At 35.7% G+C, this 15,257-nt stretch overlaps 3 protein-coding genes and 1 non-coding gene across 4 annotated transcripts; 2 read left to right on the top strand and 2 right to left on the bottom strand.

Moving 5' to 3' along the window:
- The first annotated feature begins 259 nt into the window (after positions 1 to 259).
- Positions 260 to 4,434, top strand: LOC140839879 (probable protein S-acyltransferase 16). The gene is made up of 7 exons (XM_073206862.1): positions 260 to 690; positions 3,021 to 3,113; positions 3,195 to 3,296; positions 3,417 to 3,494; positions 3,569 to 3,667; positions 3,750 to 3,845; positions 3,956 to 4,434. Exons 1-7 carry the CDS (start codon positions 418 to 420, stop codon positions 4,067 to 4,069), a joined length of 855 nt encoding a protein of 284 aa, XP_073062963.1. The 5' UTR covers positions 260 to 417; the 3' UTR covers positions 4,070 to 4,434.
- Positions 4,435 to 5,118: 684 nt separating this feature from the next.
- LOC140839878 (laccase-17-like) lies at positions 5,119 to 8,033 on the bottom strand. Its single transcript, XM_073206861.1, is given in 7 exon segments — positions 5,119 to 5,549; positions 5,903 to 6,395; positions 6,397 to 6,863; positions 6,953 to 7,081; positions 7,177 to 7,421; positions 7,581 to 7,732; positions 7,829 to 8,033. Coding segments are annotated over 7 exon segments (1,722 nt in total). The 5' UTR covers positions 7,934 to 8,033; the 3' UTR covers positions 5,119 to 5,418.
- A 5,489-nt stretch (positions 8,034 to 13,522) lies between these two features.
- LOC140838009 (probable WRKY transcription factor 57) lies at positions 13,523 to 14,863 on the top strand. The gene is made up of 3 exons (XM_073204096.1): positions 13,523 to 13,891; positions 13,983 to 14,135; positions 14,383 to 14,863. Exons 1-3 carry the CDS (start codon positions 13,650 to 13,652, stop codon positions 14,675 to 14,677), a joined length of 690 nt encoding a protein of 229 aa, XP_073060197.1. The 5' UTR covers positions 13,523 to 13,649; the 3' UTR covers positions 14,678 to 14,863.
- A 278-nt stretch (positions 14,864 to 15,141) lies between these two features.
- TRNAK-UUU (transfer RNA lysine (anticodon UUU)) lies at positions 15,142 to 15,214 on the bottom strand. The gene has a single exon. It is a non-coding gene; the product is annotated as a tRNA-Lys (tRNA).
- Positions 15,215 to 15,257: the final 43 nt, after the last annotated feature.

Here is a 15,257-nt window from a genome sequence, read left to right as displayed (position 1 = left end):
TTCTGTTGCTATATTTAGCGACGGTTTTCTTAAACAAAACCGTCGCTAAATACTACTTTTTTTTTTTTTTTTACGAACAGGGAGTACAAAATAAATTTTTTCATGTGTCAGGGAGTGCAGCTAAAATATTTCTGAACTAGGGACTGAACTCAAATTCCACTTTCTGAATAGAGATTTTTCCCCAATTCTCCCTTTTTTTAAGTATAATTATTTTCAAGAATAAAAAAATAAGGTGTGAATAAGTTGAGACTTTGACCTGGTAATAATAATAATCTACACGCCTCCCAAACCCACTACCCTTTCCACCTGCCCGCTTTAACTTTTCTATAACTTGAGAACGCCGCCGCTGGAGACGCCGCCGTAATCCGCAATTACGCCGGTGCCTCCGCCCCGTGCTTCACCTTTGTTTGAACTAAAATGATGCGCCGCTCTAAATTTTCATTTCACGTCATCGTCGTGACAGCCGCCATTGCTTACATCTATTTATCGACGGTGTTCGTCTACATTGATCAGTCGTTCGGGTTAGGGTCTTCGCCTGGAATGCTAAACGCTTCCGTTTACACATTATTGGCTGTCATGTGCATCTTCTGTTACCGCCGGGCCATTTATACTGATCCGGGTCGGGTACCCGGTACATTCGTGCCCGATGTTGAGGACTCTGACAACCAGATCCATGAGATCAAGCGCAAGGTTTTTATTCTACTTTTTTTAATTTGTTCGTTCTTTTAATTTTGAAAATTAATGTATGGAATCATTTCTTGAATCTGTTACTCCATTCTTGATGATTCTTTTGGGTGTTGAATGATTACATCATTCTTGTGATTCTATTCTTGGGTTTCTTTTCGATTTTCAGACTTCTCTTGGAATTCCAAATTTGTAATTAATTCATTTTTGGATTAACTTTCTAGATTTTTGAGAAGTTGATTTTAAGTGACTATTGCAATATGGGGTATAACATTTTATTACCGTTTTAAGTACAAGAATTTGCCTTTCCACTGCACTTAATGAAGTGTTTTGAATGTGTATCGTGTAAATTTGATATTCATTCCTTGAACATGTCAGAAACATTCATTCACTAGATGTTTGAGTTTATGGTTCTGCACTAACATCTTTGTCAGTTTCTTTTGCACCCCTTGATCTGAAAAGATTGGATCATAGTTATCCCAAAATGCACATGTTTACACCTATTCACTATAAAAGATAAAAGGGGTTCAGAGGTCCTTGTTTTGTCCAGAATTGCCGCAATAGAATCATAGAGCTGATTCGAGAAAACACATGAGTGGCCACCTGATTTTGAAGGTTGTATACAGAAAACTACTTTTACTCGGAGATTTAAAATTGGAAAGCTTATCTAGTAATAGCAGTAACTGATTGGGTCGAAGATTCAAATGGATAGAGAAGGGGTCAAAGCATTAAACTTAGGCATGGAGTTGGAAAATCATCTACAACTTGGAGAAAGAAAATGTGCAGTTCTGCGGTGGTTGGAAAAGATGAAAGAGGGAGGAAAATTCGGGAAGGCGAAAGAGAATGATGTATGTGGGTAAAATTTTGAAAATAATGTATGTGAGCAAATTTGTTAATTTATGATAATGTATGTCTAGATTATCACTCAAGTATTTTACTCAAACATATAATCGGAAAATTATCTTCTATTTCAACATATCACATAACGTCACACTTTTTTATCATTTAAATAGTAAGTCACCATGTTATACCGTCACACCAACAAAACACACACTTAGAATCAAGCTTATCATGTTTTTGGGTGCGCATTTCAAGGAGTTTCACCATTGCGCCTTGTGTCTAGGCTCTTCAAGACCTATACACCTTTACACCTCATACTTCTAACAACTATGGAATGGGAAATTGGAGAGGTAAAAATCTTGAATGTGAGGTCCACTAGTGAGACCACTGTGCATAATGTTGGTTTTTGTTTCATGTTCATGTCTGTATCATTAGACTCAGTTTCGTATATGCTTATAAGCTTTTGACTATGGTGTGGTAAACAACAGACTTGTATCAAATCTTGAAGCAATACCACATCAAGTCCCTAACCAAATGATATTGTCAGTATTAGATATTCTCTTGGTCTGTTAAATGACTGTGCATGTCCCAATACATGGAAATTGCGTAAATTATTAGTGGCTGACTTGTGATGCCCTTTTTCTGCTTGTCACCTTAATTAACTTTATTTCTCTTGTTGGAATGTGTTATGCAGATGCTGGTTCAGAAATCGAGTTTTTTGTTACTATGATCGCTCAATGTGTTGTGCGTGTCATTATTATAGATTTGTTGATTTTGTTTGATGCTTAAGATATTGAAAGTGAGTCACTCCTTTGATGCCTTTAGTAATTAAATGCCATTGAATTTGTCTTCTGGAATCTTACTAATATTTTGTGGTTTATGTCTCTTTATCATATGCTATGTGATTGCTTGTTTACTATTGTCTCTTTTATCTTAACACTCTTTTCTCTATGAATATGAAACCTCTCAAACCAAAAATTAATAGTTTGGCCTTGTTTGATTGTGTTTCCCCATAACAATTTTACTTTCCTTGGAACAAAAAATCACGATCATTCATTTTCATTCGGGTTGACCGAATATGTTCTTTCCTTTTAATTTCTTCAAACATAATGAATTACTTTTAATTGGGCATTTTACCACATTCCCATCAATATCATTTGTTTGATATACATTATAGTACCATTAGTAAAATTTTAAAGATTTATCACGATGTTTCGTTACTATCAAATAGCAATTGATGCGATTTGATTCCAGTAAAGACTATCTCTCCAAAATATAACCAGACATACAATTTATCCAAAGCCTTTTCAATATTCTTCCCAAAAAATCAATTCAAAAGCCAAGCAAAGCACATGAGACTCTTGGGCAATTTATATTTACATGCGACTGTTTTTCACTGTTTGTAATTTGGTGAGGGCTGTGGATAGAGAAGTTTGAATATGGAGGTTATTTTCTGCAAGCTTCACGTTGATTATTGAGCCTTGCTATTTTTGCAGGGTGGTGACTTAAGGTATTGCCAAAAGTGTTCCCACTATAAGCCACCCCGTTCCCACCATTGCCGTTTATGTAATCGATGTGTTCTACGAATGGTATGCATAGTTCACAAAACTGTTGTGCAATTTCTTGAAATATCTTGTATATTGTGTTAAATTACTACCTCTTGATGTAAGGATCACCATTGCGTTTGGATCAATAACTGTGTGGGCCATGCAAACTATAAGATCTTCTTCGTCTTCGTTTTTTATGCTGTTATCGCATGCATTTATTCCCTGGTATGTAAGTTTTATTATTTTCCCTCTCCCATGTTTGTTGTTGAATACTACTCCATAATGCAGACCTTGATAGTTTTTATCTGTGCTTCTCTGTTCATTGGTTGCACCGTGTTACCCCAGGTACTTCTCATTGGTAGCTTGACTGCTGACTCTTGGAAAGATTCTGAAAATTCTGAAGATTCTCTCAGAATATTATATGTAAAGCCTTCTCATTCATTTTTGTCTCTATGGTCTTTGGTGGTTTGGCTCACTATATGTGATTTAAAGTTCAGGTAATTTCAGGGTTATTATTAGTTCCTCTAACTTTGGCTCTGGGGTTTTTTCTTGGCTGGCATACCTATCTTGTTATACACAATAAGACAACAATCGAGGTTTGTGATCTTGACACCTCCTGTGGATTTATTGTTGGAAAAATATCATAGTATGTGAACTGTTTCACTTTCCGTGGAACAGTACCATGAAGGTGTGAGAGCTATGTGGCTTGCAGAAAAAGGAGGCGAAATCTATTTACATCCTTATGATATTGGTGTATATGAGAATTTGACAACGGTCCGTGAAATATCACATCATTTCTTTTTTAACATTAATGAATTGATCTTGAAATTTTCATATAATTGGTTGCCCACATATGCTCGACTTGGCTGATTCATTTGTTACAGATTCTTGGTCCGAACATCCTTTGCTGGTTTTGGCCCATGTCAGGACATCTGGATTCAGGCCTTTGCTTCCCAACGAGATACGATAATCTCATTAGAACATCAACTTCACCATAAACGTGCTTTATTCGGTTGACCATATACACGGCAACAGGAGTCAGAGGTACTGAGCTTTTTTTTCTTACCACTTTTCTTGAGTATCCGAAGTAGAAAGTTTACTCGGTTAAACAAGTTGTATGTAGAATTGTACTAACATGCTTGGTGTACAAACAAAAGTGAAATAGGACCCTCATTTGGGTCACAATGGTAGGGGGAAGGGTAAAGTTGTAAATTGTGATCTTGTAAGATCCAAAGATTTTCAAAGCGATGTACGATTATGTTGTTGATTGATTATTGAAGTTTTTAGGAGAGTTGTACAAGATATTTGTAGACTTTCGTCCCTACTTTGGGTTCTCATTTATTTTACTAAATGTCTTACCGTATCTGTTTATTTATACATTAATTGTATGATGTGACGAAAAATAAAATCTTTCTTTGCAAAAGCTGGGATGTCGAGTGAAAAAGGTTGATAAAATGTTGATACATTTGAAGTTTATTTTCTGCTACATCGATATATCTTTGAGGAATGATGTGGAACTGATTGGGTTTTGATAAAGTTAAACTAAATATTATAAACCCCGTAAATTTTCAATTATTGGATTTGTTTTATGGAATTATTTGAGTAATGTGATTTGGTGCACTCATGGATACCACATGATTTATTTGTCAAAACCAAAATGGTTTTTTGAATAGTGACATCGGTGGTCTCCAATAAAAATAATCTAGAAGCCAGTTTTTAAATGCACTAAAAAAAATGTACATTCAAATTTTTTGCTTAACACGCGCAAACCCTTTGTGTATTGATGTGTCCAACTTTTCATCCCCATGTTTAGTCTTTTGATTTTCTACAATGGCACTCACTCTATTAGAAACTGTTGGTCTTAATCTTTTAATTCGTTTCTCATTTCGTAAAGTAATATTTACTTCAAATAATTACATAATATATTTGATATTTAAAAATACCAATGTTTATATTTCACATATTAAGTTTACTATTGCACTCAAAATTACAAACATGATTCTATGGATGCATATGTTTTTGTTGGATACCATGTCTCGTTTGCAACTTTTCGTGAACAAGAAATTCTCTATTTCAAATAGTGCAAACTCAACTTTGAGATTGCAAGAAAACTTGACACTCCCGCAGATATCTTATTCTGCTCCAGGGCAAGGGGAGAGGACCTATACAAAACTTGAACACTAAGGATACAAGAATTGTGTTGAATTACCACCACCGTGATTTCGAAGTCACGCACACCGTACCAAGACTTGAAAAATTGACATTTAGGAAGGAAAGAAGATCAAATAATTTAAATTAGAAAATTAAAAGAAAAAAGACTTTGTGGGGTTCTTCAGTGAATCATCTGTCAGCACTGAGGAATATCTGATGGTGGGGGTGGTAGCGTTTGACTTGCTAGCAGTCCATCCAATACAATCCAGGCCATCCTCAACCCCCAGCTAGTGTGTACATCAAAGTGGCAATGCATGAACCACACTCCTGTTCATGACCAAAACATTTTGTGAGATAAAAAAATAGGTGAACTGGACCTAAGTGTGTCAGAATCATATCCTAGGATTTCATCTAGTATAGGAGCACAGAGCACTAGAGGTACAGAGATAAGCCCTGATCATGTATGTTTCCATGAATTGCAAATCGAAACAGTTGCAAGAAGGAATATTAAGAGCAACAGTTGCCGATAGTGATCGAGACGTAATTCTTGGGATGCTGTATGTTTCAGAAAATATTAGTTGCTTGGTTACTACCATTTATAGCTCTTGGTGTTATGTCTTTACATCGGTCCTACACTATTGTTAAATACTTAAACGTAATAGTTATGGAAGAATATGTACCTGGGTTATCTGCTAAGAACCGAATGGCTACCCATCCACCTGCGGGAACACCTATCGTATTCCTTTCCACGGGATCCACCAAGTTAAACTTTGCAGGGTCGTTGTTTGGATCATAATTTCCAAACCCTTCACCGACAACAAAGAAATTGTAACCATGCAGGTGAAGTGGATGATTCTCGGCTCCTAAAATGCTCGTGTCCTGCATAATTAGCTCCACGCTAGTATTGAATGGCAGCACAACTAGGCGTGTTCCATTGCTGACAAATGTGTTGTTTGGCGGAGTCCCTGTATAGTTAAATGGGTTTGGTGGATTGGCCGGAAAATCAGTGGAATATATCCCATTAGATTTCTTAAAGTAGAAGGCTTGTAGCAGATTTGTGGTGGGGAGGGCAAACGAGATGTTATTGACTGAAGCTGCAAACTTCCTGCCGTTAGGTCCCTGACAAGTTGTATTTTTTGGGCACGGGCTAGAACCAAGTCCCACGGTGAAGTAGGAATCGTCTTCCAACTGTTTGTGGAACTTTGGCTGTAAATTTCGGATGGTTTAAGCTTCTGAATTTTTTGGTGAAATTGGTAACAAAACCGGTGGCCATTAATGGTGGCAGAGTAGGCATGATACCCGCATTTGTCTTGTTTACAGATTTTTCTGACGGATGCTCATACTCGAGAAAACCAGTGGCGGTTGAGTTGTCAAACGTGCCTTGTCCCGTAAAGTATGGTCTGGCGGCCATGATAAATGTGGCATTTGGGTAGTAAGGCTTGGTTTTGAGTAAAACATTGGTCGTTTGACCTGGAGTTATGAATATCACATCGGTTTCAAATGGTTTAACATATACTGCATCTGCTTCTACTATGGTTAGACTATGGTTGGCGATGCTGAAAAAAAGCTCGTCGTTCATGGCTGCATTGATTAATCGAAGCATGTAAGTTTTTCCTGGCTTCACCTTCAATCTGTATGTATCTGGAAACCATTACATGAGAAGTTAAGATATGTAAATATCTTCTTGAAATATGTGAGGCTGAGTGTTATTATAAAGGTTACTGGTTTACCATTCGCAGAACAAATATACAGGGGCCCTGGAAAGCCATTGATTGTGTATGCATCTGATACATTTGGTCCACCCCCTGTCTGAAGAGCCTGGCTAATCACAGCCTCCGGGTCTCCATTCCACCATTCCCCTGAGAATAAATAAAAAAAAAAAAAGGAACTGTATCAAGAAAATCACCCGGGAAAGTTGAAATGTGGCTCATAAACAGTACCTTTCAATACGTACCAAATATGACAGGAACTTCTTTATATGGTTTCTTGAAGGGATACGACTCATTGCGTCTGGGGAGGATGATTATCGGCCCATAAAGCGTGGCTCGTAGCCATGAAATATGAGCATGCCAGAGTAGAGTCCCTCTTTGCCCCGTAATGGTGAAGTTATACGTATAATTCTGCCCCGTTTGAATCGGGCATTGTGTCACATACGCTGGTCCATCAGCCCATCCGCTCCTGAGTTGGCGTACTCCATGCCTGCATCAAAGTCGAAGCGAAGTTCAGTAATGCAGATTCTGTATAAGCAGTTGTGGATTCTACAAGAAGCGAGTGCTACGTGTAATTTGACAAACTTCTCTAAAAATTCGAGTTTCGTATCGCTAGGACAAACGGGGGACGGACAAGCATTTCCCTTACCAGTGAATAGTAATGTTGTTAGTAACGTTATTGACGACCTTAACCAAGACCTGATCGCCTTCTCTTGCAACAATTCGCGGCCCTGGAAGCATACCGTTAACGCTAACAATGCTCTTCGTCTTGCACAGCCGAGTGACGTTTTGCGTCATAATCTAGCACCATATACTAGCCAGATTAGTTTTCGGCATAAATAAACCTCGTAAAAAGGTGTCAATATACATGAGCTCAATATTACATGCACTACGTACGTTAAAGGTGTAGTGTCTGGTCTTGGAAAGAGCCAAGTGGGGCAAAAATGAATAAACAAGAAACCCCAAAAGCAATGCAGCTGGAAAAGAGACACGAAACAACATTGTCAACTAACTTATTGTAATAAGAATAAGCGAGAAATGTTTTTATTTTTTATAATGTTCGAAATGAATATATCTTATGGGGCTATAAATAAGGAGATTATGAGGCATCATTTCCCTGTTAAATTAGTCACCATGTACGCACGGCTCTTTGTTTGTTGGATCGAATTGTCTACTTTTCCGACATTTCCATGTTCTACCAATACAATGAAAAGGAAATAACACCACTTAGATATGATTACTGAACTGCAACTCCAAACAAAAATCCATCGTGATGAGACTGTACATCTTACTTTGTATGGCGAACCGATCGGGGTTGAGATTCGAGCGTCGACCCTCAATTTTAAACAACCAACTATTAAAATGGACACTATATTTGATCTTTCTAGAGAAAATGGCCCACTTTTCCAACTAATCTTTTACTTCCTATTTAAGAAACCTGACGATAAACAGATTTCCCTACTTCATCATAATTCATTCATAATATAAAATAAGAAGGAATGTAACTATCAAATCGTTTGTTTAAATTTGTTACCTCCATAGTACTAATGCAACTCCATCGCTTTCTTAGGACAAAGATTCTAACTTTGTAGGGGAATAGGAGACGTAACATCTTATATGGAGTGAACTATATCTTCACGTGTTAATAATAATTATTATTATTAGATAGTATATAATATGTTCTAATTGAAGTGTTTGCGCTTCAAACGTTACGTGCCCAACGTTAATAAAATTCATCAAACAAATGAAATGCACATACTCCTCATTTTTATTAATCTATAATATAATATATATATATATATATATATATATATTATAATATATATATTTATATTGGACTTAAGTTTCGAATATCAAACTTTTATTGGAGAACAATATATACATAGCGAGTCTTAATGTTTTAACACTAGAAATATCTTCGATTCAATAACCATGACAAATTCAGAATTTAAACCATACTTGGTTTAAAAAATCAGATGTTTTAATTCGGTTTTTAGGCGACAAATTTTAACTTTACAGGTAAAATCGTGTAAGTTCTTGTGATAATTACTTTTAAGATAGAATATTATCTATTAGATAATATTCTATTTAATTTTGTTGTAGAAAATAAAAGATAAAAATTTCAGAAAACCAAAAACAGAGCCAGAGCTTCATTTGTTGCCTTTCAAATACAAGAATTACTTGTTTTTACTGGAAATTTTATGTTTTACAAAAGAATATTCACGTACAAAACATAAGACATCCTTAAAACTACGAATTACAACTACAAAATCAGAAAAAATAAGTTTTTTTTATTAAAAAAAAATTAAACAAATGAAGCAGGCTGCAAGCTAGGAAAACGAGAAACCTAAGCCCATGCTTCTCTCCTCGGAGCCGCGCTTCCGAAGAACATTTCGAGCTCCGGGGACTGGAAGTATCCATTCTTGGGCGGCTGAGGCTCCGTAGGCCGCTCGTTACTCCTCTTCCTCGGCGGCGGAGGACATACCAGCGCCGCCGGTATTCGACACTCCTGGTTCTTGGGGGTTGTGCAACCTTGCTCCACCTCCATTATTCAACAGACGTTCCTCACTCGCAAGAATAATATGTAATTCCTCCTTCAATTAATAACTTCACAAAAACATGCAAAAAATTAATGAAGAAGAATAAATAGAAGGGAATATGGAACAGTCACAAGGTTCGTTTTATATAGAATTCTGTGTCATTTTAAGTATTTCAGGGGATGATAATTGTGGGGAGTGGTGGAGGAACATTTTAGGTGACAGTTAAGAATAGGGTGGCACCGACTTGTTTTGCGGAGGTGGTGGGGCTGGCCCACCGCCTCGGTTCAAATCGGGCGGCGCCGTATTTTGGGAGGGAAGGAATTTAATTTGAATCTCCATTTTTTGGAAACAGGAACCTCAAATAAATTATTATTATTATTATTCGAATTTGATTGATTATTGTATGAGGTTGATAACAGTTTGTTAAACACATATTTGTCTTATTTTATATGAGTCCAATTAATCGAGAAGATCGTGTAAAAAAAAAAACCCTACTTTGTTGAAAAGACATCATTTGTTTTGAGCGTTTTGACAATCTCAAAACACCAGAACTGATCAGTTTCGAACATTTCACAACGATGCGCAGTCTCTCTAGATTTTTCTATGAGAGTATGGGGTAGTAACTTTTCGGCAACTATGGCATGTAACGGGTTTGAAAATTAAAGCTCCGGCGCAAAATCATTTTATTTTCACTTTTCCGGTATCTAAAGTGTTGTGGAACATTGGAACTTCAATCGATTTCTTCTTCTTCTTAAACGTTTTGAGGGCTTTCCTATGAGTGATCTCGGCCCTTTTTCCAATACTCAATTCTGGGTACAAGCAGCAAACATTCCTTCCTTGGGCATGATTTCGGCGACATTGGCGTACCTTATTGACAACGATATTTCGGTGAAGAAAATGGCTTTTGTTTGGAACCATATATGAAGATTCGGGTGAAGTTTGATATATAAAATTCTCTCTGACACCTAGTTAATCTGGCATTAGGTGGAAAATATCCTTCCGTGGGCATTCTCCTACGGTATGAAAGATTACCAGAATTTTGCTACATATGTGGCCTTCTCGGGCATCAGAAAAGAGACTGTCCTCAAATTTCTACTTTCTGGAAGATATCAATGGGCAATTTCCATAAGGGATTATGGTTACGAGCAGGAGATGACAGAGTGTCTGTACCTCATGTCAATTTTGTGATCGACTCCTCTCGTTCCTCCCATATCTCTGTGCAACCAGCCTATATATATTTGATGAAGGTACCAGAAATCGTTTAAATTTGTCATCGATTGTTGGTGGATGAAAGCCCCTCATTTCGTTTTGGCGAATAGATGACAAATTTAAACGATTTCTGGTAAAATTTATCCTCATGCATCAGCAATCTCCACAAACACTTTCCTGGAAAAATTAACATAATGTTGTCAACATATGCAAATATGGGGTACTAATACTTGTGGCCACTTATCAAAATAAAGGATATATCCGAAATCTTCAGACAAAGATCTCTCAAATGAACATTGATATTGTCAATGATGATACTTTGCCAACTCTTCGTCATATGAAGAAACAACTTGATCACCAATATATTGGTCTTGGAAGAATACTAATGGAAACAGCGTTCAAATGGCAGAGTGGCTGGCTAATGATCAAGATAGAAATACGAAGTTTTTCCATCATAGAGCATCTACTCGACGTCGTAACGACCGAACAAAATGTGTTGTTTCCTCAGCAAATGAATGGCTGATCGACAAATGCTATTGAGGCACTGTCTATATTCTTACAATACTTTACAAATATTTTTACAACATCGATCCAGTCATTCGGTTAACCCGATTGACAAATGACAATGCCCTCTCTGCAAATGATGTTCGAATTCATGTTATCAAAATAAGACAAGTTAATGAACCAAAAATGTTATTTTCCGGCTCTTAACGTGTGTAACATTCATTCAGTATCTTATTTGTAAGAAAACTCTAGGCATTTCTATATATTCGTAAATACAGTAGTTTTCTGTTTAACTAAATAAAAAAAATTATAATATAAGAAAGGAAGTTGACTGTGTAAAATCTACTCCAAATTATTAAAAAGAGATATCACACGTTATAGTTGTATTATAATTAATCAACTTAGGTTTTGTTAATTTGGAAATAAAATCCATAGATTTCGATTATATTTTTACTATTTATAATAAACAACATATCAAATTTTAAATCCATACAATATTTATTTATACATTAGCAAGACCAAAGTAGAATGAATTTCAAATGACATTATTATTTAGTGAACTTGAAGTTCATCATAATTAACATTTAAAAATAATTTGAAGTTTTTGATTTTACGTCACTAAATAACAAAAATACATTTAAAATCTATCAATTCAAATGCAACTTTAGTTTTCTTATAATATCAGTAAAACAATTTATTTTTTCTTTGAAAAATAGGAAATCATTCATAAGGTATGCAATAAATTGTAGTATGATTAGATATCATAAACCTAAAACGTGTAACATTAATAGGCTCAAATTCATTACCATTATGTAAACAAGCCAAGAAGGTATCACGAGTCATGCCTTCTAATTGATCAAGTCGCACTCTCAAAATGAATCTGGAGCTTGGATGGTATCGAATTCGATCTTTTGCATGTGATTAAAGTTCGCGAGTCGATCCTCGAGCTTCTCTTGTTATATATATATATATATATATATATATATATATTATATATATATATATATATATATATATATATATATATATATATATATATATAATACACGTACGTACCCCTTACAGATATAAAATCGATAATCGAAGTCTTTATGAAACCCTACTGTTAATTGGTTTTGTTCTCTTGCGATGCTACAGAAACTCCTCCAATAATGTTGCCTTCCTCACGTGCGGGGATCCTTCGATCAGCCGCCATCTCGCACGTGTCAGCATCCCTTGACTCTTTTCGTGGTTTGACTCTTTTTTCCTTACCTACTATCAGACGGCCTAATTAGTGTAGGTGTCGACGGCCAACCGTTCATTAAGTGCTGGATTTAATTTTCTTCGGAGTTATGCAATAAGTCAACCTAACATGAATACAAAACAAGCATACCCTACGTTGGAAGCGACCACTAATTCATTCAGTCAACCATTTGTTTCTGATAATTTCAGAAATATATAAATTGCAAGAGTTGAATTATATTAAATTGTTGGAATCGAGAAGTGATGTTTATTTCCCTAGCCGAGAGAGTTGTCGAAACATGGTGCTTTGACTGATGTACGGTTAAAAAATTCGATGTGCGCGGAGTACCTCGATCGTGTAATTGATATCAGAGTTAATGTCACGTGTTCGATTCTCACATATTGTATTAAATATAATTATTGGAAATGAGATTGTTGAGAAACAATAAATGCTACTGACTGATTGAGCTATTTTACCTTTCAAATATTTAAATTACACCGTTATTGTTTAATATACATATTCTAGTTACAATTTATGAATCTATATTTGCATTTAGTTAGTGTATACTACATTCTCACATTACATTATATATTCTTGAATAAGAGGGAGTGGATCAACGAGCAAAATTTGATATAATTTAGTTTTATTCTTCATGACAAGTTATCGAACAATTTTTTTAAAAACAAAACAATTTTCTGAAAATACAATGTACTATACACATGATAAAAACAAGATATTAAATAACTTTACACTATATCCTACTCTTTTTTTAAAAAAAAAATACCGTATGCCACTCAAAAAATACGATATGTTTTACAAATGTACAATAATATATGCTTTGTTTACCAGTACATCCAATATTAGTATATTATTTTATGCAACAGTCCCTTGACTAATATGCAATCTTGACTTTGAATTCCTGGGAAGAAAACAATAAAGACATGCAGTTAGTCAGTGAGTGAACCTAGCCAGACTTTTGAAATTTAATGAAAGAAGTCAATCCAATTGTAACACGAACAAAACTAGTTACTTTTCCATTTATTTCATAAGTAGAAGGCGCACACATAAGTTTCACTTCACAACTCACAACAAAATTGAATACACCCGACACCTTAACTTAAATTTATTCAGTATATACAATATATATATATATATATATATATATATATGTGTGAACTTGCAAATGCAAAAGGCATAGTTGCTATATTTACTATACGCGATAAAGCTCAGTGTATCATTCTGGATGGATGAACTAATAAAATTAGCAGAAGGATCTGAAGATGAGCTAGTAAATGAACTTCTGGACAATGAGTCCCCGTTCTTTTTCCTGTCCAGTAATGATGATCATGGAATGGAAACAAATCACTTCCCTTCAATTGATTCTCGCCTCGTGTCCCCGACGATTGAAGATGTGGAGAGTTCTTTATCGGACATGAACTATGGAAGCCGTAGCTTTCAACGTGAAGATAGATCAGAAGCACGCAGGTTCAATATCATATTCTTGGTAAAAAAAATTAATTTTATTATGTTCGAGCTCATAGTATTTGATCGTGCAAGTTTCTTGATTTGTACGCAGAATTTCGGGACTCGGTGGCATAAGTAAGTGTGGTTATAATGGAAAAAAGAAGTATAGTTTGAGAATCAAGAATCATGAAAATGCAATCTCTGATGATGGGTATAAATGGAGGAAATACGGCCAGAAATCCATCAAGAATAGCCCCAATCCCAGGTGGTTTATATAAACCATTACTAGAATTAAATGTAATATATTGCATTTGACTTCTTTATTTTTTAGTCAGTCTAAATCACTTACTTAAAATCAATTCTTGTTTAGGCACTATTTGACATGAATGATGAGATTCTGCATCATTAAATCATCTCACAGTTGGCTCGAAATTTTCAATTTATTATTTTGTATTTCTATCAACTCGTTTCACAGATAAAGCCGTGTCTAACATAAACGAAATTATATGCAGAAGCTATTACCGGTGTGGGAAACCGAAATGCAATGCGAAAAAGAGAGTGGAGCAGTCCATGGAGGACCCGGATACCCTTATCGTGACCTATGAAGGCCTTCACGTCCACCTTGATTTCCCATTTTCCTTCCAAACCACAAAAAAGCGCCAAAGGCCCATATCTGAAGCCCAAATTAAGGCCCATGTAATTGTCGGTCCAGGCACAACAATTGACCCAGTTGGAGAAGAATTGATGGGCCGACAAGGCCTGCTTGAAGATATTGTGCCATTTGTGATTAGGAATCCCTTTGATTAGTAAATCCAATGGTGCTACATCTTCCAGTTCTTCTTCAAATTCCCTTTGTAGGTCTATTAATTACTCACTTTTTGGTTTAACCTGAAATTATGTAATGTTCCTAAAACACTGTTATCAGTGTCTCTTGTGGTGCGTTTTGGTGGGAGTACCTTATTTTGGATTTGAAAGCATTAATTTTGCGATTGAAGGAATGGTAGTAAATAAATATGTGCATCAAATGAACCGTGTGAAATGTTTTTTTGTAAGAGAGTTTACTGTTAATCACATAATGTTAGACGTGAAATCAAATCGAATTTGGAAGTAATCTCCATTGAATATGCGTAAGGTTTTACAGTGAAAATGAATCGAGATTTAAACTTCTACTACTTCGTGATTAGTTAACGCGACAAATATTTGAGGAAGTCTCAGGAAAAACTAAAAAAGGATTTATTACAAAAGTCATAAAATCATATGATTAATAAAAACGCCGTCTGTGGGAATCGAACCCACGACCACGTGGTTAAAAGCCACGCGCTCTACCAGCTGAGCTAAGACGGCTTGTGATTTTATACGTCATCAACAATATATTGATTATATTATA

The sequence above is a fragment of the Primulina eburnea genome, chromosome 8, assembly GCF_022965805.1.
Source record: "Primulina eburnea isolate SZY01 chromosome 8, ASM2296580v1, whole genome shotgun sequence".
NCBI lineage: Eukaryota > Viridiplantae > Streptophyta > Magnoliopsida > Lamiales > Gesneriaceae > Primulina > Primulina eburnea.
The sequence above is the reverse complement of the archived record's forward strand: the minus strand, read 5'-3'. Positions and strand labels throughout refer to the sequence as shown.